At 35.7% G+C, this 25,847-nt stretch overlaps 1 protein-coding gene across 3 annotated transcripts in view; it reads right to left on the bottom strand.

Moving 5' to 3' along the window:
* The window catches only part of PRKDC (protein kinase, DNA-activated, catalytic subunit), a 259,605-nt gene that overhangs the window by 120,143 nt on the left and 113,615 nt on the right, over positions 1-25,847 (bottom strand). For all 3 annotated transcript variants that reach the window (XM_033125784.1, XM_033125783.1, XM_033125785.1), the window contains 10 exons: positions 25,068-25,253; positions 24,583-24,687; positions 23,443-23,610; positions 19,907-20,034; positions 9,006-9,213; positions 6,338-6,516; positions 4,574-4,742; positions 4,266-4,331; positions 3,000-3,072; positions 1,842-1,984 (listed from right to left, as the gene is read on the bottom strand). In XM_033125784.1, coding sequence (XP_032981675.1) covers positions 1,842-1,984; positions 3,000-3,072; positions 4,266-4,331; positions 4,574-4,742; positions 6,338-6,516; positions 9,006-9,213; positions 19,907-20,034; positions 23,443-23,610; positions 24,583-24,687; positions 25,068-25,253 — 1,425 coding nt within the window. The remainder of the gene's footprint in view (positions 1-1,841; positions 1,985-2,999; positions 3,073-4,265; positions 4,332-4,573; positions 4,743-6,337; positions 6,517-9,005; positions 9,214-19,906; positions 20,035-23,442; positions 23,611-24,582; positions 24,688-25,067; positions 25,254-25,847) is intronic.

Genomic DNA, 25,847 nt, shown 5'->3' with positions numbered 1-25,847 from the left:
CTCTGCCATCCGTGGACAGTGGACCTCCTGATCCCAACTTTCCTTCTCTGTGTTTTCCTTAATCTCCCACCCTTCCCCCTCAGGCCTAGCCCTCCTGCCTGCGCTGGACGTGGACACGGCAAAGATTCTCACCCCTGTGCCCATGAGCCAAATGAAGACCTTAAGCTCCTCTTCAAACAGAGAAGTTTATGTCATCTGGAACACAGCAATTCTCATCTTCAGATGGTTATCCACCAGGGTTTCAACTTGTCCCTCCTGAGGACTAATAACAAGCAATACCAGCAGCCATTTGACCAAGTTTAAATAAAACTTTAAAAAGGACTTCTATTGAAGTTCTTCCATAGCCCTCTCCCCGCGGTAACTGAATAGAAAGAACTCTGGTACCCATAGGCAGGGACTATGCCTACTATCAGCAGGAAGTAGTGAGATCAGTTGCCGCCTGTACACCTGCATTTAAAAATTGTCTTAAATAATATAGTTGTTTTGTGCCCTTTCTAACCTTACTAATTTTATAGAAATAAAATGAATATATGATGGGGGGAATGTAAGAGTGAAATTCAGGAATCAATAATGTAATTAGACTTAGGTAGTTTACAGTTTGACTCACCACGTTGCTCGCTATCTAGCCACTTGTAGTTAGACTTAGTTTGCAGTTAAGATCGATCCTGATATTCAGCTGTTTCCTCTTTCTTTCACGCCTCAATGATTAACTGAAGAACTCTGTTTTGTTCCCTTTCTCAAGGCTACCCTTGTTAATCTATTTAATCAACAGAGTCCTAACCTGAAAAGAACAATTTTTTAATCGTTACGCACAGGAATCCAATTTGCAACTCCCTTGCAGTTTTTACTGGTAACATTAGCACGGTATCACACACACAATTTACAAAATAAAGAATAATAAGAAAGATGGACAAAGGGCACACATGGGTGAAATAGTTCTACCTACCTGCAATATCAAAACAGGTCATTTCAAAGAAAGCTACAAAAGTCATAAAGAATTGTTGGAGAACGAGTTCCTTTTGGGATGTTGATAGGCCTTAGATGATAAAAAAGAACTTTAGAACATACACAGACTCTGGAAATCTGGTAAAGAGAGATTAAGAGATGAGAGTACAGAGACGGAGAGAGAAAGAAATGGGTATAGAAAGGGGAAGGGAAACAAACACAAGGTGGGCCTTCTCTTTGAATGAGTAGACAAGAGTGAGATTAATCCAAGCTTAAAAAAAAAAAATAGTGTGAGGTGCAGGTAAAACTTAGTAAATGAGGAAGTGAAGGAGACTATTATAAGCTGCTGGGACCCAAAAAGAAAAAGACTGAATTCTACTTCTAAAAATAATAATCAAAACCATTCCATACTCTACACCCTTGGTCACCAAGAATTTACTCTTCAAGAATTAAGAAAAAAAAAAAAGAATTAAGCTATCATTTGTGAACATTGATACATTCAGTTGTCTTTGTTTGGTAACGTCAAATATCTGAATAGCTCCTTCACTCTCTCCAGTGACTGCAACAGTCACATCAGCATGAACATCCGAGTCTTTAGGGCCATTATCGTTCTCATTGGAAATATTTAAATGTGGCTCAAATTTAAAACACTAATCTCAGGGAGACTGGCTAATGTGAGTCAGCCCTTGGAGAGATCCTTCCTTCCTGTATTGATGAAATCAGATTGCTGATTCTACCATAAGAAAGGCTAGGGCTTAGATCTTAGAATATTCTCCAAACTAACACTATTTGCTGAGGACTACTGACAAACAGAGAACTGGCTTCCTCTGTAACAAGGAAGCCCCTCCTCCTTTATAAATGCTAACAACATTCTTTAATACATAAAATATGATAACCTGTCTTCGAAGTCGACCAGTGGTAGATTTAGGGTCTTGGTATGAATAGCTCTGAACTCCAGTTGAGAAATCAAATTGACTCATTTCCTCACTCAGGCTACTGTCTGCCAAATATGACAAGGAAGATATATAATGAGGACCACCTGAAATACAAATAAAAAGAAAATACCTTTATTTAAGTATAGTAAGAAATGTATTTCTCTAAGCTCAAATGATATTAAAATTAAAGGATACTGTTAACCTCCTTTTGCTTTTCTCATTATTGAGCAGTTATTTATTGTCAATTTATTGTCATGGACAAAGAAATTAAGTTTAACTAGATCAAATTTTTGGATATATTAACAGAACTTCTTTGCATTTAAAATTTTGATGATGTACACTTTGCCCATAAATGTGGGAAGATATTACTGAAAAATAAATAACCCTAAATATGTAAGAAATTGAGAAAACTGGTTCAAATTTTATCCTCAAATCAAGAAAAGAAAGTTATCCAGAAAAATTAAGCAGAAAATTGAAACAAAGAGTATGTGAAGAAAAAGACAGTTAAATTTAAATAGGAAGGACAGGGAGAAATTCCTTCAGGAATGGCGTAAGACAAAATGTCATGACTCACGCTGATATCCGGGACCAAGATTATTCCAAGCTGAGGGAATATGCCATGAAAATGCCCTGTGGCAAAAGTTAGTCTGGGTGGTGTCCACAGGAACTGGCTGGGAGCCTGGCTGCTAGAGAGGAGTGAGCAGGATGTAGTGGCAGGGAAGTGTGTAGGGGCCTTGGGCAGCTCTGTCCTGAGGGAGGTGAGAGCTGATGGGAGGTTTGTAGCAGCGGAGTGGCAGGATGGGAACTATATTTTAACATAGATTGCTAAATATATCTAAATAACATACAAACATAATCCATATGCAAACAAATAAATATCAAGCCAATCTTGCACTTAAAAAACAAAAGTGTACCATATCTGAGCCCCCATTGCCCACTTACAGATCTTCCCATGCAATTAAAGTTTAGCTAATTGCATTTCTTTCAAGGTACAATTCCATTCACCATTTAAATATTTTTTAAACTCTATTTCAATGTTTTGGGGAACTTAAAGTATTGTCTATTATGTAAAAAATACCCACCATTAGAATCTTTCTTATAATGTTGAAAACATCCTACCTGAATCTCCATTTGCTGCTTCCCTGGCTTCTTTCCTAATTTCAATATATTTTTTCTTTCTTTCCATAGGAACCTATTAAGTAAAACAATACATAATTTAAAACTTTTTAGAATTATGTCACACGTTTTTTATTTGAGTAGCTATCTGGCCAAAAAAAAAAAAAATCCCAATTAATTATTAATTTTTAAACAAAATTTTATCAAATTTAAAAGTATTCAACAATATCCACAATGAAAGACAGGTGAGTCCCCCTTAAGGAAAGCTTTTACTATAGATTCCCACAGAACTCCAGAGAGGCACATATCTCCTCACTTGGGCTCTGGGACAGAGTGTGTGTGTGTGCTAAGATCTTACAGCCACATACCTACCTCAGTTATCAATAGCAAACTATTACTTAACCTGTGAGCCTGTTTCCTCAACTATATGGTTATGATGTATCATATCACCTTTACAGTGCTGTTATAAAGCTTAGAAGTAACATACAGCAAGTGTCTGAATGCTTAAGAAACTAGTGATATTATTTTTTGTTAGTTCTTTGAACATACACCTAGAAAAAAAGTCTCTAATCTTGTGCCAAAAGGGCATAAGGCAGGAAGCAAGCATTTATGTGAACTCGTGAACCACTAAGGTATGTCAAGGTCAGCAGCTATGCAGAGCTATGTGAATGACAGCTCCTGGTCCAGCTCTGTTCTGCAAGCCATGGCATATGAGTTCTGGCACGTGGCCCAACTTCACATTTCCAATGGGCTGTGAAAGACTACAGCCACAATCTTTTTACCAATAGCCTAGGTTGGCAGATCAAACTTAGCTTGGCTAAAATCCAGCTCATCACATTTGGCACAGCAAGTTTTGCAATTATCCCCATGACTTTTGTGCATGGCACCCCCATTATCCTGCCAAATAACCCAACCAGGGCCACAGGGTCTAATTCTGTGTCCAGATGGATCTCAATTTCATCGACCAGAAGAATTTACTCAGAAAACAACTTCTGGGATATGTCCTAAGAGCTTCTTTTATTGGCATTTTCTTTCTTTTACTAGTCAAGAAAGGGAAAAATCAAGTTTGATGAATTTTGTTATAGTTGCCTGAGATTATATCCCAGGTTGAACTACTTGAAACTACCAGTTTTTGTAGTTCAAAGCAGACTTGAATACTGGAAATTTAGTATGTTCAGCATAATATATACATATTTTTCTCTATAAGAACTTGGTATGTTTTTTCTTTTTTATTATAACTTAGAAACATCATTGAAAAATTTCACTCACCTCAACTTCTACAGGAAATGTATAGCAGCGCTTCAGGTCTATCAGATTTTCAAAGATAAGCAAGTTCTGTGAATCCAAAGAATCACATAAATATCTGAATGGTGAAGATCATTACTAATGCTACTACAAAAATAACAGTACTTAATAACTCATGGAGAAGCATTTCAGCTTTAGGTATAAATGAGGAACTAAAAGAACTACATCTACAATATTATAAGAAGACACACATTATGACATAACTTTAACTAATGTAATTTAACTTTTGAAATCCTATGATAGCAATAGTGAACACCTTAGGAAAGGCCTACCTTTTCTGGTTTTTCACTAAACAGAAAACCTTGGTAAAATTTTAATTCGTTGAAAACACAGCAGATAACAGAAATGGCACAATTGTATGCAGCACAATGGTAAAGTCTTCTCCTCTCCAGCAACTGATTCTCACCAGCCATGTTCTCTGTAAACGCATCATAGCACAATCTGCAGTGTAGATCCAGGTTAAAAATTAATTCATGTAACAGTAAAATCATTACTCAATTTCAACAATGCTATACAACAGGACTTCAATTCAATTCAGTTTTTGAGTGCCAGGTTGATGCCCAACATAGTACTAGGCACTGGGAATAGAAAACTAGCAAGTCATTATATCCATGCACATATCAAGACAAAGGCCATGTCCATGGATTTCAACATAGTGCAGTAAGCATAGTGATAGCAACAATCACAGTAAGGTAAGAGATGGAAGCAAGAAGACATAAAGTAGTCCAGCCTAAGGAGCCAAGAAAGGTTTTAAGAGAAAATACTGTTTCGAATTATACGTTAGCCAAAGGGAAAACATACACAGGCATTATAAGCAAAGAAGAATGTCATTTATAAAAAAGGATAAGCCACATGGTGTGTTCAGAGGATGAAGTGGGAAGAAGCAGTGGTTAGCAGTGAGTGAATGGTACAGAGAGATGCATTCCTGAAAGAGTTCGTCGGCCATACTAGAAGCTTGGACTTCATTATGTAGGACAAGGTCACCAAAGCATACCTTTGGTGACCAACTATTTTTGAAAATAGTTTTCTTGAAACACAGCCATGACCATAAGTTTACATATTGCTTATGGCTGATTTCTCAGTATAGTGTGGTAGATGCAACTGAAACCAGATGGCCCGCAAAGCCAAAAATAATTACTATCAGTCCCTTTATAGAAAAAGTTTGCTCATTCTGATACTGTAGATGAGGGAAGTTAAACAATCAGGTATTACAGATGTATAATCATTCTGGCAGCAGTATGACAACTGAGAGAGACAAGCCTAGCAGCAGGGAGAATAATTATGAAGGAGAGTACTGCAGTGGTTCACCAAAGACCACCAGATGCTACAAAGCTGATGAAGGGGAATGAAATAACGGCATTGGTTTCAGGAATACTGAGGAGATAAAGTGCACCTGATCTGGTGACTAATAGGATGTGCATGGAGGTTGGAGAGGTGAAGATGAAGGAAGAATAAAATACAACACCCAAGTCTCTTATTTATGCAAATGAGCAGATAGTGATGTCATTCATTGAGGAGGTAAAGTAGTGATTAGGGTAGGAGGAAAGTAATGATACATTTGTTCTGGATATTAAAAATGATACACAGCAATGTATGTGTTCAGTATTTATTTACTACGAGGGAACTTCATTAGAATGCTGGTTTTAGAGAGAATATATTTGATTACTTTGTGTTTTATAGAATGTCTGCTTAAAAATATTTTAAAACTCCTTTAATCTCAAATGATAGAAAAATAAAATACACTCAATCCCTTCTTACTGTAAATCATACCACTAAAAACATAAAACTATCGAGAGGGAAAAATGGTGGGAAACTGGTGAAAGAAAAAAAGGATTTTCATTCTTTATGAAACGTGTACAGGATAAAATGTTACCCAATAACATGCTAAATTAAAGCTTATTTAAATAGTTTGCACATAAGAAAAAACAAGAAAATTACATTACATTTAAACATTTATTCACATTATATACATGCATAAGCATATAAGTATCAAAAATTTAAAATCAAATACCCTCCAAAATTAACCAAAACCTTACTTAATAAGTGTTTTTGTAAGTTCACTTCCTTCTGTAATACATGAGCCATGGAAAACTTGATTAATTTTGGATTCCTTAGAGTGAACATCATCTTTTGGAAGACGAGAATACATCACATCTATCATCTTATAATAGCCCATCTTCTTGGTGATTTGAGTATCAAAGGTAGATTCATTTAGCTAAGAAAAGGTGTAACAAATGATTATCTTTGCTCTTATCAAACATGAAAAATATTTTATTGAATATATCAAATTTAATACTCAATGCCCTTCACATAGGAAGTAATTTTAGCAAAGACGTTAAATCACTTCAATAAGAGACAGACCAGGGTTTAAAACATGGAAATAATGTATTATACTGAGTGTGGCAGGAAATAATGCACAACGTTCAAAGAGTGAGGGTATGATAATAGCAGGTGAAAATTCAATGTTTAAAAGACAAAAATGTTCAAGTATATTAATAAATCCATATTAATAACGTGACATTTCAGTATTTACAATATTCCCAACGACATTCTCTAGAAGGTTGAATGATGCCACCACCCACAAAAGATATCCGTGTCTCAATCCCTGGAATCTATGAATATAACTTCATAAGGCAAAAAGGGATTTTGTAAATGCGATTAATGGGGATATATAGCTGGACCCTAAGTAAAATGTAACCTTCTAAGAGGGATAAAGGGGGAAATCAGACAAACAGAAACAGGCAAAATAATAATGGAGGCAGAGGCTGGAGTGATGATGCAGCCACAAATCAAGAAATGCCAGCAGCTACCAGAAGCCTGAAGAGGCAAGGAATGGATAGTCAGAGCTAGTGGGGCAATGTGGCCCTTGCAAGACCTTGATTTTGGCTCAGTAAAACTGATTTTGGACTTCTGGTTTCCAAAACTGTTAGACAATAAATTCCATTGTTCTAAGCCACCAAGTTTACAGTAATTTGTTACAGCAGATTCAGGAAAGTAATACACATTTTGGTACCAAGAGTTGGAGGCTGCTATAACAAATGCCAAAAATATGAAGGGGCTTTGGAATTGGATGATGGATAGAGGACGAAAGAATTTTGGATACACGACAGGAAAAAAATTCATTGCCTTGTAGAGACTATAGAAATATCAACATAAAAGGCACAGGTAGTAAGGGCTCAGAAGTGAAGAGCACGGGAGAGAAAGTAATAGTGCCTTACAGAATAGCTCGATCATCATAAATATCTTTTTACTAGCAATATGGACATTAAAATAGTTGTTGGTGAGTTCTCAGGAAATAAACGTATTTTTGCAAACTGAGGGAAAAGGGATGCTTGTTATATAGTGGTAGAAAACTTATCTGAAGAGTGTTCTATAGTTGTGCAGAAAGCAGAATTTATAAACTATACAATTCAATATTTAGCTGAGAAGATTTACAAACAAATTTGTTGGAGGTGCTGCCTGGTTCCTTCTGTGCTTATAATAAAATGTGAGGTACCAGAGATAAACTGAGGTAAAAACTGTTAAGCAAAAAGAACCAGAACTTGAAAATTTGGAAAATTCTCAGCCTATCCAGCTTGTAAAAGATGTTAACAATAGGAGATTCACTGTTAGGAAAGAGTGCTCTAGAGAGAAGACCAAGGGTATGGCTGAACAATCTTTAGCTTGTGCTGAAAAAATTAAGCATGTGACTCATGGATGCCCTCAACCATTTCAGCAGAAGCCAGGACTAGAGATGAAATTATCTACCATATACCCGTGGATGACTCTCATCTAATGGAATGAATCTCCAGACATATGTAAGGGAGCCATAAGGTTTTTGAGAATGTTATACCAGAGGAAACACTGCCAGATGAAATGAAAAAAGGCTGCTGTACTCCCCAAATTCTAAAGGCAAGATACACATTGATAAAACTACTCAACTGTAAACATATGTTACCCTTCTAGAAAAAAAAAAAGGATGACTCCAAGGATGGAGCCTTTGGTCCAGAGAGCAGAGCATCAGGCCAGAGCATTTTTCCCTGGTCTTAAAACCTAACAGAATTTGCCTGGCTGAATTTTGAGATTGTTTTGGAACACTAACTCTTTTCTTACTTCCATTTTCTCCTTTTTGGAACAGGAATGTGTATAATTGTTATCCTATGCCAGTATCACCATTATATAATGAAAGCAAATAATTCATTTTCTAGTTTCACATGTCCACAAATTTTGTCCCAAGATGGATCATACCCAGAATCCCACCCATACCTGATTTATAAGATCTGGATGATGAGATTTGGGTCTTTGAGCTGATGATACTTAAATGAGATTGTGAACTTAAAAATTGATGCTGTAGTGAGTTTAGACTTTGAAGGATATTGTGATGGGATAATTCTAGTTTGCAAGCAGAAACATTTGGGCAGGAGAATTGTGTTAGGCTGGAACATGTTCTAACCGCTGGAACTTGTCAATGTTACTTTATATGACAAAAAGGAATAGACAGATGAAATTAAGTAAAGGATCCTGAGATGGGGAAATTATCCACGTGGGTCCTAAATGCAATCACATATTTATGAGATTTAACTACAGGTTGTTATATAAATGTAGAGGTAATGCTTCTCACGCAATAGAAACCCCTTGACTAAACACATGGCAATTTCTAATAGCACTGATCAAGGAGATCTGTCAATTCTTATTAGTATTTAACTTAGAATAGATGCATAATACCTTTATAAATCTGGACTTCAATACATCAATGGCATCAACCACAATTTTACTAAAAAATTCTCTTAAGGCATCTAGGCTACAGTGCCACAGAAGAGTGAGGAGAGAACGGTCTACAAATGCTTGGCGTGTGATATTTGAAAGTAGGTCATCCCTCCTGAACATTCTGTATACACTTTCCAGAAGACTGAATTGTGTGGCACAAGAGCTCCTAAGAAAAAAAGAAAAGTATATGAACATTCATGCTTTGAACAAATACTTTGAGTGCCTACTCCATAACAAGCAAAGTAAACACCAATGATTATGAATTCAAAAAAACTTGACAGGTTTCATCTATTTATCTATCTACACACACACACACACACATATATATATACATATATATGTATATAAATAAATAAATCATGAAATATAAGAAACATTTGTACAAAAACCATATTACTTTAGTCATGCCCAGAAATTTTCACGACAAATTTAGGCATTACGAAGAATTTTTTTTTCATTACTTCCAAATTTGGTCTTGTTTAGCGAACATCAGGAAGGTTTTAGAAGAGTCTCAGGCCCAAAGACGGTCACATTCACAGAATCTGAAACTCATCAAATATGACTTAAAAATTCTAGTTGCTTCCCAGCAGTGACTTACCACTCCTATTTCCTATATAGAGATACATTCATTTGGCCCTTTATTTTCTCATCTGGGAAATAAGGTATTTGAATGAGAACATATAAGAGTTTATCTACAAATCCATAAATCAAGACCACAGAATTAGTTTCCCCACCTATAAAAATTAAGAGGTTAGGACTGAATGATCATTAAAATCCTTCCCAGTTCTGAAATCATGATGCTCAGAAGTTAGATATGAATTAGGGCAAAAATATTAGATTCAGAAGGCAATTCAATCATAAAGTTTTAAGATTGCAGGACACTATTAGATGCTACATGGGCTTTTATACTATTCATTTGGGTACTTAGATTTAAGTTTTCTTGAGGAGCTTCCTGCTATTGAGCACAGTAGAGATGCACAGCCCTGAAACATCCAACTAATATAGAAAGCTAAAAGGAGGAGAAAAAAAAGATTTAAAAAATCTGATTTTAAATATGGGCCAACAAATGGTTTACTGAAATGTAAATGCAAATAAGCATTAACTATATGAATATATGCTCTATTTAACTCATAACAAAAGAAACACAAATTAAAGCAACATTGAGAAATCCTTCCTTACCTACAAAATTGGAAAAACTCCAAATATTTGACAATATACTGGCAAGACTATGACCAAAATTACAAATTCATTTACGTGACTTACGTTTAGAAATCCACTCCAAAGATATACTGACAAAATACAAAATCACATATACACAGGGATATTCACTATGTCATTATTTTTAATAGCAAAAGATTGAACCCAAAAGTTCAATGATACAGTTGTTTAAAAAAAAGGAATGAGGAGGATCTCTATGAACTGATATGGAGTGATCTATGAAGATATGAAGTGGAAAATAAGGAAGGTGAAGAGGCAGAAAAAGAATAGGAGAGGGGAAGAGAGAGAAGCAAGACTCTTAAATAGAGCTCATTATATACTTAACAACTTTGAGTCATAACTATTGTACATATTCAAAAAAATTAAGTTGAAAGAAACAATTTCTAAAATTCGAAAATTAATTAAAATGAGCATATCTAACTGGTTTAATAATCACACATTGAGAAAACTATATCAAGTAAATTAGGAACACAAAATTTGATGGTATGTATTTTCTAAGTAAATTATAACTAAAATGAAAATTTAAATTTCATCCAGCTGTCATTATTGTTGGTAGAATAACTAGTATTATTTTTGAAATTATTTTATATATATTGTAGGATAAAGCAATCAAGTTTGATGGAATGTTACTGGAAACACTATAAAAGAAAAGAAAATGAGAACTACAGTTTTTTTTAAAAAGAGTAAGTTAAATAATAAATCCCCATAATGTTAAGATTGAAAGGGAAGTATCAGTATGTTTTTCTTTCTTAAAACCAAACAAACAAACAAAAACCCCCTACTCTTCAGTTGTGTAAACTGGTTGTAAGAGCAGTACGACCCAGCAGCATTAAGTTCACCTAGGACCCAGACTGTGGCCTCTAAATACCCATTAAAAAAGAACCAAGGCTCATTGGAAAAATGGTTGATTCTAGGTCAAGGTGAGCCTGAGATAATCTGTTGAGCCAAAAAGCAAAGAAAAGATACCAAAAATTAATGGATTCATGTCAAAGAACATGGGAGCCAGCGTGCAGGAACACCCACCAGCCAAAGATGAAATAATTTGAACATCAAAAATAATAATGGCAACTGACTGAAACTTACTATATTTTTGTTTTATTTTTTAAAGTTCTAAAAATTAAAAAAAATTAAAAAAAATTGAACCAATTTTCAGAGACAAAAGCAGCTTTTCAGTTAAGTTTTCAATTTGGGTGTAAAGGATCCTATGCATACTTTTCTTCCCTTTTTCAAAATTGTTCAGCTTTCAAGCGTTTTACATTTTCATATAAATATAAGCAACTGCTTGTCAAACACAAAAAGAGTGTTGCTGGAATTTTGATAGAGATTGCATTAAATATATACAACAAATTGGACAGAGCTGCCATTTTAACAGTATTTAATCATACAATTCGTTAGTATGGAATGGCTCTCCATTTATTTAATCTTTACTTATTTAGCTTCCTTCAGCAGTGGGTTGTAATTTTTAGTGTGCAAATCTTGCACTTCTCGTCAAATCTATTCCTAAGTATTTTATTCTTTTTTGTTGCTATTGCAAATGGAAATTGTATTCTTAACTGTTAATTCGTTCTAATAGTTTTCTGTTATCTGTAAGACTTTCTACATCATGCTATCTGTGAATAGACATCTTTCTTACCCAATTGGTTGCCTTTTATTTCTTTATTTAGCCTGACTGGACTGGCAAGAACCTCCAATGCTATGGTGAATAAAAAACAACAGAACTCCTTGCCTTGCTTACAAACACAGGATAAAAGCATTCATTATTTCACAATTAAATATTTTGTAGGTCATTGGTTTGTACACATGACTTTGTGTCAGTTTTATTATAAATGGGTGTTGGATTTAGAAATAAATTTATCTGCATGATAAGTTTATCTTCATACACAGGCATGAAAATGTGGTTTTTGTCCTTTATTCTATTAACATGGCAAATAGCAAATGATTTCTGGATGTTAAACTAATATGAAATTCATAGGACAAATCCCAATTGAATATAGCGTGTAATATTTTTTGTATGTAGGTGGGTTTCTGAAGACTTTTGTGTCTCTATTCATAAAAGATATCCATCTATACTTTTCTTCTGACGTTTTTATCTAGCTTTTGTTATCAGGGGGTAATGGCTTCAAAGATAGTTGGGAAGAGTACCTTCTTCCTCTATTTTCCTAAGACTTCATAAGATGTTATTTCTTCTTTAAATATTTGATAAAAATTCACCAATAAAGCTATCTCAGTCTACCACTGTGTGAAGATTTTAAATTATTCATTCAACTTATTAACTTGTTAAAAGTATATTCACATATTTTATTATTTCCTGAATCAGTTTTGGTAATGGGACTTTTCACGAATTTCTTCACTTTAAATTGCTAAATTTGTTGGCAAAATGCAGGTCCTAATATTTCATTACACTTTTTTAATTTCTGAAAGGTCAGTGGTAATGTTCTCTTTCGTTCCTAATTTTCATGACTTGTACTTTCCTTTTTTTAAAAATTAGAGTTGACAATTAAATTCAGTACGAATCTGAAACCATAGGCATTACAATGTTATTGACTATATACACTATGCGGTACTTTACATCCCCATGACACTTTTAGTAACTGGCAATTTCTATTTTAAAAACCTTTAAACTTTCTCACCCATCCCCACAAACGCCCTCCCATCAGGTGACCACCAAGTGGTTCTTAGTATCTATGAGTTCGTTTTGTCTGTTCGTTCATGTTTTTTAGATTCCACATATGCTCCTGTAAGTGTAATCACACTGTATTTATCTTTCTCTGTCTGACTTATTTCATTCAACATAATATCTTCTAGTTCCATCCATGTTGTCACAGATTGGAACATTTCACTATTTTATTGCTGAGTAATATTCCATTGTATATATGTACCACATATTCTTACTTCATTCATCTACAAAGAACACTCAGGTTACTTCTTCATTTCCAATTCAAATGCCTATTACTTCATTTTGTCAGAATGCTCTGATTAGGACTTATTATACTATGTTCTATACAAGTGATTAATGTGGACGTTCTTGTCTTGTTCCTTATATCAAAGAAAAACCTTTCCGCTTTTCACAATTCAATGTGTTAGCTATGGGTCTATCACATGTAGCTTTTATTATGTTGAAATATGTTCCCTCTAAATCCACTTTGTTGAGAATTTTTATAAGTGGATGTTGAATTTTGTCAAATGATTTTTCTGCACCTACTGATATGATCATATGATTTTTATCTTTCCTTTTTCTTTTTTTTTGGTGAATCCTGTTCTTTTTACAGATAGTGAACCAACCTTGCATCCCTGGAATAAATCCCGGTTGACCATGGTATATGATATTGTCAATATATTGCTGAATTCAATTTGCTAAAGTTTTGTTGATGATTTCTGCATCCATGTTCATCAGGGATACTGGTGCGTGTGCACACACACACATAATGTACGGCAATTAGGTTTGGGAACTTGTTGCAACAATGTAGCTAACCTTTATTGATATCAGAGGGATTCTTAATTATGAATTTGTACCAACTGGACAGTTAACAAAGTTTACTATTTGGAAGTGCTGAAAAGGATGAGTGAAAAAATTAAACACCTGAACTTTTATCCAACAATTCACGACACTTGCATCATGACAATGTACAAGCTCACACAGCACTGAGGGAGTTTTTAGCCAGTAAACAAATAACTGTATTGGAACACCCTCCCTACTCACCTGATCTGGCCCCCAATGACTTCTTTCTTTACTCGAAGATAAAGGAAATATTGAAAGTAAGACATTTTGATGACATTCAGGACAAGGGTAATACAATGACAGCTCCGATGGCCATTCGAGAAAGTGTTCCAAAATTGCTTTAAAGGTTAGACTAAGCACTGGCGTCGGTGCACAGCTTCCCAAAGGGAGTACTTCGAAGGTGGCCAAAGGGATATGCAGCAATGAGGTATGTAGTACTTTTTGTTGGATGACTTCAAGAACTTAATTGACGGACCTTTGCATTATATATATATATATGTATATGTATATGTATATATATATATATATATGACTTTGATGACACATATATATATATAAGACATTTTGATGACATTCAGGACAAGGGTAATACAATGACATGTCTGATGGCCTATTATATATATATATACACACACACACACATTATTATATATGTATATATTAAATCTCCTGGTATTGTTTGACATCAGGGTAATGCTAGCCTTGTAAAATGAGTTTGGGAGTCTCTGTCCTCATCAATCTTTTTGGAGTAGTTAGACAAAAAACAGATGTTATTTCTTTTTTGAGTGTTTGGTAAAATTCACCGTTGAGGGCCCTCTGGTCTAGGAGTTTTGTACTTTGGGGGTTTTAGATTACTGATTTGATTTCACTAGTAGTTATCCGTTTGTTCAGATTTTGTTTCTTCCTGATTCAGTCTTGGAAGGTTGTATGTTTCTATCGATTTCTTCCAGGTTGTCCAGTTTGTTGGCATTTAACTGTTGGTAGTGTTTTCCTATAGGCCTTTTGTATTTCTGTGGTGTCAGTTGTCACTTTCTTGTCTGATTTTATTTCTTTGGGCCCTCTCTTTTTTCCTCAATGAAACTGGATGAAGGAGTATCAATTTTGTTTATCTTTTCAAAGAACCAGCTCTTGGTTTCGTTGATCTTTTGTATTTTTATTTTTTGACTCTATTTCATTTATTTCTGCTCTGATCTTTATTACTTCCTTCCTTCTACTCACTTTAGGCTTGCTTTGTTCTTTTTCTATTTCCTTGAGGTGTGAGGTTAGACTTCTTATTTGAGATTTGTCCTGTTTCTTGAGGTAGACCTGAATTGCTATGAATTTTCTTAATAGAACTGGTGTGGCTCTGTCCCGTAGTTTTGGAGTTGTTATGTTTTCATTTACATTTGTCTCAATGTATCTGTTGATGTCCTCCATGATCTCATTGTTAGCACACTCATTGTTTAGTCACTTGTTACTTAGCCTCCATAGGTTTGTGTGTTTTTCATTTTCGACTTGTAATTTATTTCCAGTTTCACACCATTGTGATCAGACAAGTTGCTTGATATGATTTCGCTCTTAAATTCATTGATACATTTTTCTGTGGCCTCACATATACTCTATGGAAAATATTTCATGTGCCCATGAAAAGAATGTATATTCTGCTGCTTTTGGGTGAAATATCAATTAGGTCCATTTGGTCTAATGTGTCATTTAAGGCCACTGTTTCCTTGCTGATTTTTCTGTCTGGATGATCTATCCATTGATGTCAGTGGGGTGTTAAATAAAGCCCCCTACCATCATTGCCTTACCGTCAATCTCTCCCTGTATGTCCGTCAATATTTGCTCTATATATTTAGGTGTTCCTTAGCTGGGTCCATACATGTTTACAAGAGTTATATCCTCTTGCTGGATTGATCCCTTTATCACTATGCAAGGCCCTTTTGTCTCCTGTTACAGCCTTTGTTTAAAAGTCTGCTTTGTCTGATATAAGTATTGCTACCCCAGCTTATTTTTCATTTCCATTTGCATAAAATGTCTTTTTCCATTACTTTAATTTCAATCTGTGTATTTTGATCTGTCGTGGGTCTCTTGTAGGCAGGATATGTACGGGTCTTGATTTTTTGATCCATTTAGCCACCCTACATCTTTTGACTGGCCCTTTAGTCCATTTATATTTAAAATAACTGTTGATAGGTATGTAGTTCTTGCCATTTTATTGTTTTCTGATTATTTTTGTAGTTCATCTCTGTTCCTTTCTTATTCTCTTGCTCTTTCCTCTTGTATGTTGATGACTTTCTATTGTGTTATGTTTGAATACCTTTCTCTTAATTCTTCTGCATTTCTTATAGATTTTTCATTTGTGGTTACCATGTGCTTCATACATACCAAGGTATGTCTATAGCAGTCTATTTTAAGTTCATGGTTGCTTAAGTTTGAACACATTGTAAGATCACTATAATTTTTACTCACCTCCTCCCTGTTTGTTTTTTTCATTCTGATTTGCCTTTTTTGTGTGTGGTTTTGTGTATCCCTAAGTTCACTGATATAATTACACATGGTCTTCCTAATTTGGTCTTTTAACCTTTGTGCTGGCTTTATAGTTGGATGCGCTACTGCTTTTACTACGTTTTTGCCTTTGTCAGTGAGAATGTTTTTCTTTCCCAGATTGCTTATTCACGTTTTTTATCTTTCCTTTTCCTCTTAAAGAAGTCCCTTTAACGTTTCTTGTAATACTGGTTTAGTATACTGATGAACTTCTTTGACTTTTTCTTGTCTGGGAAACTATCTCTCCTTCGATTCCAAATGACAGCCTTGCTGGATAGACCCATCTTGGTTTTAGTTCCTGGCTTTTCGTCATTTTGACTATTTCGTGCCAATCTCTTCTGGCCTTCTGCAAAGTTTCTGTTGAGAAATCATCTGATAGTCTTATGGCAGCTCCCTTGTAGGTAACTAACCGCTTTTCTCTTGCTGCTTTTAAGATGATCTCTTTGTCTTTAACCTTCGGCATTTTAATTATGGTGTGTCCTGGAGTGGGTTATGGTATGCCTCTTTGGGTTCGTCTTGTTTGGGACTCTTTGCACTTCTATGTCTATTTCCTTTTCCAGGTTAGGGAAGTTTTCAGTCATTAATTCTTCAAGTAGGTTTTCAATCCCTTGCTCTCTCTCTTCTCCTTCTGGTACCCCTATGATGCGAATGTTGGTATGACTGATGTTGTCCCAGAGGTTCCTTAAACTATACTCATTTTTTGGGATTCTTTTTCCTTTTTGCTGTGCCAATTGGGTGTTTTCTGCTACTCTGTCTTCCAGATTGCTGATTCGATCTTCTGCTTCATCTAAACGACTGTTGAATCCCTCTAACGTATTCTGCATTTCAGTTACTGTATTCTTCATTTCTGACTTTTAAAAAATGTTTCAATTTCCATTTTTATGTTTCCTATCTCTATGTTGAAGTTCTCACTGAGTTCACTTATTCTTCTAAGTTCATTACGCATTCTTAAACCATATTTTGAACTCTGCATCTGGTGATTGTTCTCCATTTCGTTTAGTTCTTTTTGGAGTTTTGTCCCGCTTTTTCATTTGGGACAAGTTTGCTTGTCTCCTCATTTTCACTGACTCCCTGTATTTGTTTCTATTTATTTGGTAGATCTGCTACGTCTCCCAATGTTGACAAAGGGGCCTCAAGTAGAAGGTGTCCTGTGGAACCCAGTGGTGCCGTCTCCCTGGTCATCTGAGCCTGGTGCTCCAGGGGTGTCCACCTTGTAGGTTTGTGTTCCCTCCTGTTGCATTTGAGTCTCAGTTACCGTTGGCACGTCAGTTGGTCGCGTTGACCCTCAGGCTATCGGGCTGGGGACTGGTTGTGACTACAGCGGACAAGCTCTTATGCGAGGACTGACCCCAGAGAGGGAGTCCCTTTAGCCATCGAGTCCCTGGTTCCATCGAGTCCACCTTTTGGGTGTGTCGTTTGTGAAGCTGCCTAGGTGGTGCTCTGGTGTGATCTGAAGCCTGCCACTGTGTGTGTTGGTTCTGGAGCCTCTTGGGAGTTGCTCTGTTGCAGGTCAAGGTCAGCCACTGCTTGTGCCAGAGTTGGAGCCTGTAGGTAGAAGCTACAAAGTGATCTGCAGTTGGTTGCCGCTTGTGCTGTTCTTGGAGGTGCCTGGGAGAGGCTATTCCGCAAACCAAAGCCGGTTGTCACTTATGCTGGGCATGGGCCCATTTGATAGGCACTACGATGTGAGCTGAGGCCAGCTGCTACTTGTGCCAGGCTTGTGGCTGCTTCGCTGAAGCTATGTTCCAGACCTAGACTGCCTGATGCCTATGCTTGGGGCCTCCTGCTGGGAGTTACAGTGTAAGTTTAGAGTGGTGGCCACTTGTGCTGGGCTTGGGCCACTTAGTAAGAGCTACAGGCATGCCAAAGCCGGCCACTGCCCGTTTGGCGTTTTGGACCTTGAGAGATTTCGGGAAAGTCTGCAGCCCAAGCTGAGGCAGGCCACTTATGTGGAGGAGCCCCTAGAAGAGGCTCCGGCTGGGTGAGCTAGTTTAGTGGGGTGGGGTCTCTGGGAACCACCAGGGCAGGGCAAATGATGTTAACCAGGTTGTTGGAGAGCTCCGATTTGATGTCTGCCTGGGTGGGAGGAGAGCTCCACCAAGGAGCAGTGGCGTCTGTTAGTGCTTCTGTCCCCAGAAAGAGCTGCTCCTATACCTGCCCCTCCAGCACTGACCCTGAAGTTAGTGAATTTAGTTCTTCCTCGTATACCCCTGGCACTTTTGGAGCTGCTGACCCTGCACTGGAGCTTAGAGTGTGTGAGTTTGTGATGGTGTGAGTCTGTGTGCAGTTCCTTTAAGGCCTGTGCCTCAGACTCCCGCCGTCCTTAGTTTTTCTCTGATGAAATCCCATCTGGTTTTCACAGCCGTATGTTATGGGCAGTGTCCCTGGTTGTGGAGCTCAGTGTGGGGCTGGAACCCCTCACTCCTGAGGTGGTACCTCTGCACCTGAGAAATTACTTCCGTTTCTTAATACCACACCATGAGTGTGAATCCTGCCTGTTCAGCATGTCTACCCCTCCTCCAAGTGTAGAGGTGCCTTTCTTGTTCTATCCTCAGTTATTTGTTGTTCCCTAATTTAGTTATAATTCTGATGTGGAACTAGGTTACTAGCACAGAATTTACTTATCCCGCAGTCTTGACTGGTACTCCCGTAGGAACTGTGCTATCTCCTTTTATTTGTGATTATGTAGCTAACAGTTTCTTAGTTTCATTTTACTTTTCCAAAGAACCAATTGTTCATTTTATAGATTTTTGTGCACCATTTTTCTAATTTTTATTTTACAAATTTTCACTCTATTATTTCCTTCCTTCTGCTTGCTTTTGGTTTAGTCTTTCTAGATCTTAAGGTGAAGGTATAGACTACAGATATAGAATCTTTCTTATTTTTTAATATAGGTATTAAAAGATACAAATTCTCCTTAGCACTGCTTTAGCTGCACATCACAGATTTGGATATGCTTTATTCTTATTTTATTCAGATCAAAATACTATTGATTTCCTTTATTTCTTATTTTACACAAGTGTTACTTACAAATGTGTTGTTAAATTAGTTGCTGATTTAGAAATATTTCGGATTCCTAATCTTCCTTCTGTTGTTGATTGCTAATTTAACTACTATGATGAGAGAAAATGCTTAGTCAGATTTCACTTTTAAATTTATTAATACATGTTTAATTACCTATGATATGGTCTGTCTTGTAGTATGTTTCATATGTATTCAGAAAGAATGTGTATTTCCTGTAGTTTTGTGGAATGCTCTATAGTTGGTTAATTGTGACATTTTTTAAAAATGGCAATGAAAAAGGAAGAAACTACTCAAGTCATGCTACATCATGGGTGAACCTCAAAAACATGGTGAAGCAGCAGCCAAATGCAAAAGGGATGATGAATTGGAAACTGCTGGTGCTTGTTTATTCTGGAGTTTCATTTATAGTCTTAGATTTGAAAATGTTTGAAACTTTCAAGATGAAAGTCTTTTTTTCTTACAAAAAGAAGACATAGTTATAAGAGTAGAGCACAATTGCCACTCAACCTTTTTTGATACAGAGAAAACAATTTCCCACATAAGTAAAAAGAGTATTGTTCCTGGCATCTCAAATTAGAACAGAATGACTTACTTTCTGGCAATCTTTTTGAAAGTGGATTGAAATAATTCTTCCATAATATGTTGCTGTTCCCGACAAAGAATTTCTGTCATCAACTGCAACAATATGGGACTTTGAGATAATTCCAATGCATCTAGAAACTATATATAAAAGAAAAATAATAATAATTATAATTTTGTTGCATTTCCATTTTCGTTTTGTTTTTAACAGTTTGAATAAAAAATAGAAAATTGTAACAAATTTCTTCAATAATTAACTAATGTTAATTCTTTTGTCATTTTTATGTGCCTTCAGTGAGGTCATTTTCCTTCACCATTTCTGGTTCTTTTCTTCTGGGTATTTCTGTCTTTTCTACATGATCTTCACTGCTCAACAAATATCTAGGCTGCTCATCTAACATTCTCATCTCTACTCTCCCATTTTTCATTTCAATGTCTGTTTGTTCTACTTTCTAGGAGATACACATAATTTTATCTTCCGTGAATTTTTTAAATTTTGCTTTTATATATTTAATTCCAAAGAGCTCTTATTTGTTCTAGTTCATGAACACAATACCTCCTCTCATCTTTGAAGTTACTCTGTATAGTTTCTTTGATGTTTTCTAATCGCCCTTTGTTTACTCATTTCCTTTTCCTGTTGGTTTCTATCTTTCTTAGGCTGGAAACTTTTTGCAAATGTTCAGTGACTGTATGTACACATATATAAAGGCATTTATATTAAGAAAAAGTACTAAAGATTCAGAAACTTTGTGGATGCTACAACCATTAAGTGAGAGATTATTGGGAAACATGATACTTAGATGGTACCAACATGATGGTTTCACCCCATCCATTACTTGGTAATTGCAGAAAGAACACACTGTTCAACAGAGAGATGAGGTACTGACCATCTTAACCAGGCCACAAGACTTGAGGTCACTAACAATAGGACAGTGACACTGATTACCTCCTGATGTGCTATTGTTGTCAAAAAGATTTTCCTGAAACTCATGATTAAGCTTTAAGCTTCACTTCTAGTTTAGAGGAAATGCAGAGGTTTAGGGACAAGTTAAAAAACATCCCAAGGAAATAATCAGACAAATAGGGGACAATATCCAAGAGTAGTATTCTGGTTTCTTCCAAAATTCAATGTCATGGAAAATAAAAGGGGAAAGCGTTAAGTAGTTCTAGATTAAAAGATACTAGAGACAAGACCATCCAATGCAATCATTAATTAGACCCTGGTTTGAAAAAAAGAATAGCTGAACATGGCGGCAAATGGAGAAATGTGAACATGGACTACATAAGATATTAGAGGAGCATTAATTTACTCAGATATGATAACAGCATTGTAGCTTATTCTTAGGACATGCATGCTGAAGTATTTAGGGATGAAGTATCATGATGTCTAAAACTAACTTGCAAATGTTTCAGGCAAAACACACACACACGCACCCCAAAACAAATATAACAAGATGTTAACTATTGTCTGTAGGAGTTGGTAACGTGGATGCTTACTGTACTATTCTTTTAATTTTTCTGCATGTTTACAAAATTATATGAAAAGAATACAGAGGAAAGAATCTGTGTGGAGGGTAGTGTTTGTAAACTGGTCTTTCCATGTGGCTGCTTGGCTTCCTCAGTGGGTCCTACAAACAAGAGACCTGGGAAAGCAAGTCAGAAAGAAGCTGTAAGCCTTTTAAAACTAGTCTTGGAAGTCATATAACATGACTTCTACTACATTCTTTTTGTTGTGAGTCTTTGAAGTCCAACCCACACACAACAGGGGGAAAGTCAGACTGTGTTTCTCAAAGGAAAAGTTACAGTGTATGAAAAACATGTGAGATGGGATATATTCGTATAGCCATCTTTGGAAAATACAAACTGCCACACCTATACCATATGTTCATCTCTACTGTAGCATTTAGTAAAGAGTGTTTTAATCATCTGTTTTTTCCTGTTTCTTCCTTGCTTTACTATAAGCTCTTTGAAAACAAAGATAATATCTTCAATATTTTTATGTATTCAGACATTGGCCGAGGGCTGAATGATAGGCCACTATTCCCACTCCACTGGTCACTGTCTTGGTTTTTCTTTACTGGGTGAATCCCTGAATTTTAGCTAAGTATACGGTTGCCCTAAATGACAACATTTACAGCCATACTTTCAGATGTATGTGGCAAATTCCTATTTGATAAATTCACATATCAAATTAGTAGGACTGATATATGTAAATTCTGGATTAAGCCCTTAAAAGGAAGGAATGTATTGCCTACTACACTTCCCTAAGTCTTATTGGTTGGAAGGGAAAACAAGATAGTAGGAGCCAGAGCCGCCATTCTGTACTAGAAGCTATGTATGAGAAATGACAGAGAAAAAGGTAAAAGGAGACTGGGTTCTGTTTACCTTAAATTGCCAATCTAGAACTATACAGAAGAGAGAAATAATCTACGAATTTATTTAAGCCACTGGTATTTCAGGAAACTTCAACTGTATATGAAATAAAATGGGTAATATACTGAATGTATCACAAATAACCAGTACTAAAATTTTAGAAACTGAAACATACTGGTAACATTCTATTTCTTAGCTCTTTTTGGTATTATTCTGTAAGACTTATATATTATACATAAAATATTTAACAATTTAAAATTAGGGGAAAAATGAAATCCAAAGGATTTAGGTATGGATCTACCTTCACAGACATTCAGCTTTCAAAATGAATTAAACTGAATTCTTAAATTTAGAACAATTCTCTGATTTTGAATATTTCACTTAGTTCTCTTCATTAAGAAATGTAACACAATGCAGACTAGTGCAGCCGTATGGAAGGCAGTGTGTAGGTTCTTCAAAAACTTACGAATAGAATTACCCAGCAATCCCTCTCCTGGGTATCTACCCAAAAAAACCTGAAAACACTTATACATAAAGACACGTGTGCTCCAATGTTCACTGCAGCTTTGTTTACGGTGGCCAAGACATGGAAACAACCAAAATGTCCTTCGATAGATGAATGGATAAACAAGTTGTGGTATATATACACAATGGAATACTATTCGGCAGTGAGAAAAGATGATATAGGAATATTTGTGACAACATGGATGGATCTTAAGAGTATGATGCTAAGTGAAATAATTCAGACAGAAAAAGCAGAGAACCATATGATTTCACGGATATGTGGTATATAAACCAAAAACAACAAAAGAACAAGACAAACAAATGAGAAACAAAACTCATAGACACAGACAATAGTTTAGTGGTTACCAGAGGGCAAGGGGGGTGGGGGGTGGGAGATGAGGGTAAGGGGGATGAAATATATGGTGATGGAAGGAGAACTGACTCTGGAGGGTGAACACACAATGGGATTATTAGATGATGTAATACAGAATTGTACACCTGAAATCTATGTAATTTTACTAACAATTGTCACCCCATTAAAAAAAAAAAATCTTCATATAGGTTCTCTGAAAACTGAAATAAAGTTTTAAAATGAAGCTTAAAAAAAAAAAGAAATGTAACACAAAAACAACACCAATGTTTTAATTTTACTTGGTACTACTAAAAACTAACTTTTTTCATGCAATCCACGTAATTATTGTACCGCAGAGTTCCTGGGGCAAATTCTTCAGACTTCATAGGGAAATTAGAAACGATGAGCTTATCAAGCACCTGCTTAAGGTTCTCAAGACTGCTTCCAGTAAGATTGGTGAAGAATGGAAGAAGAATTACAGCTTGACCCTGTGGAGCAATGCACATGTATGAAATTGCACTAGTCATGATTTACAGATCCTACAGAATAAATAAAATTACTGTTTCTAAAGATTTTGCAAACAAAGAACTGTGTAGATTCAATGAAAGACTTCAGAATATTTTCTAAATTACATCAAAAAACAACGTAAACGCAAAGCTGTATCATGGCTTTTACTCTAGAAGTAAGTGGGGCCCAGTCAGGGCTATATACATGTAAATAAAAAGGACATTGTATGATGGTTCTGTACGTTATTTTCCTCAACAAATACTCTAGTAGAAATATACTAGATAAGTTTTGAGTGGAAAAAACATCCTGAATAACCTATGTAGTAATTCACAAATATTCCTTGCAGAAGTAACTCAGAACTTCATACAGAGCTTAACAGAAACTAAGTGTTGTTTCCTCTCTCCCCTGAGTGGCAGGTAAGTTCCCAGATTCCCTCATACTGATATATAAGAAACTTGATAAATAACATGGAGTGGAACATTGCAAAGAAAATCCTCATGAAAATCCAGTAAAAGACAGTTTTCAGTAAGGTCACATTTTATTACAATGTACAATCTAATTATTAAAGGACTTTAAAATTAAAGTATTTATTTTAATTATGTTCTTGACCCTAAAAATTACCAAGATATTTTATATTAAAGTATGGTAATCTCATTGTGGTTATACTTAACTTTTGGAGAGACATACTAAAGTATGTGCAGATCAGATAACATGACAATGGGGGTATCCTTCAAAGTGATGGGTGGGAGGACTGTATAGTTCAAACAAATGTGCCCACAACAGATGGCTACTGAGGTTGGATAATAGGTACATGAGAGTTTACTGTGCTAGTCTCTCTGCTTTTGAATGTTTCAAATTTTTCATTATAAAAATAGAAAACATAAATATGCAAAAGTATAAAATGGGAAAATAATGAAGAATGTGATCTGAAAATTCATGTGTTTAACCCTTACCTTTAAATGTAGACCCAATTTTGAATCAGCAAGTAGAGTAGCATATGTTGTAAAGACTTCAGGGAATGCACTGTGATTTATATTAAAAGACACAGATGACTCAATCTGGAGGGGAAATAAAACCATGATACATTTCTATATTACGCATCTAATTTCCTTTAACAATTTTCAAATTTTTAAATTACGAAATTATCTACAAATTTGTTCTTGGGCTTCAACAATGTTTCAACAAATCTTTTTCTAAAATATTTTAAACCTCTCTGGTAAGATAATGCATGTAAAGGTACACTAAAAAAATAAAGTATAAGAAATGATGAGTATAAATAATGAAGTAAAATAATAGAAAAAGCATCAAGTGTTAAGATAATCAGCAATTGTTCAGTAAAAATATTTTTTATTTATAAAACCTCCATCAAATTTGAAAGATACAAGTTACAGAGTACAAACCAACAAATACAATTTTTTTTTAAGGTCTCTCAAAATACCTGCAAAACTTTTCCTAGTAAGGTCAGCACTGCCATTTTACTTTCAGGAGCAGAATCTCTGGCCCACCACCCATCACACTTCCTCCAGTTTTGCAGAATTGTAGTCGCAAGTTTCATTCCTTGGTGTTTCTGATTGGCCCGATCTCGGAAGCTCTGATCTAGCATACCATTCAAAACGGTGCTCACCTGAAACAATTGTGTGGTGACTGAGGAAAAAGTCTTAATATCGATGACATATATATAATTTACTTTAATTTCAAGGCTATTCTCGAAAAAATGAAGATGTTATTTCTATAATAGCTGTTAACTTCACAACTCCTCAAATGTGAGAACATGTAAATTTTCCCATAAAAGCATAATGTGGTATCATTTATGAAATCGTGTTCATATTGCTATTTCTTGTTTTCTTAGTTGGGGGCATTCTCGATGGGAAGAGGAATTGGCTCTCTTCTGTCCTCATCATCAGTATATGTGCATGTGCACATGTGCATACACACATTTCCTGTCCCATCACCTTTTCAATAGTGCTTTCTATTTGGTTGGATTAATATTCAATATTCCTATCATTACGACAATGTAAACACTTTTTACAGATCATCCAAGTTGTACTACCCATGCTTTTCCTTTCTTGCATTTTGATCTCCCTGAGGTTAATACTTGTTTGCTTCCTTCGCTGTTTTCAATGTGTCCATCATTATTCGTCATCAGATTCTCCCAAACCAATCTCCTTAAGACATCTAAACATATCAAGAAATCTATCAGCTCCACCTCTGTAGCAAC

The sequence above is a fragment of the Rhinolophus ferrumequinum genome, chromosome 14 (genome assembly GCF_004115265.2).
Source record: "Rhinolophus ferrumequinum isolate MPI-CBG mRhiFer1 chromosome 14, mRhiFer1_v1.p, whole genome shotgun sequence".
In the NCBI taxonomy this organism is placed as follows: domain Eukaryota; kingdom Metazoa; phylum Chordata; class Mammalia; order Chiroptera; family Rhinolophidae; genus Rhinolophus; species Rhinolophus ferrumequinum.
This window is presented reverse-complemented; position numbering and strand designations above follow the sequence as displayed.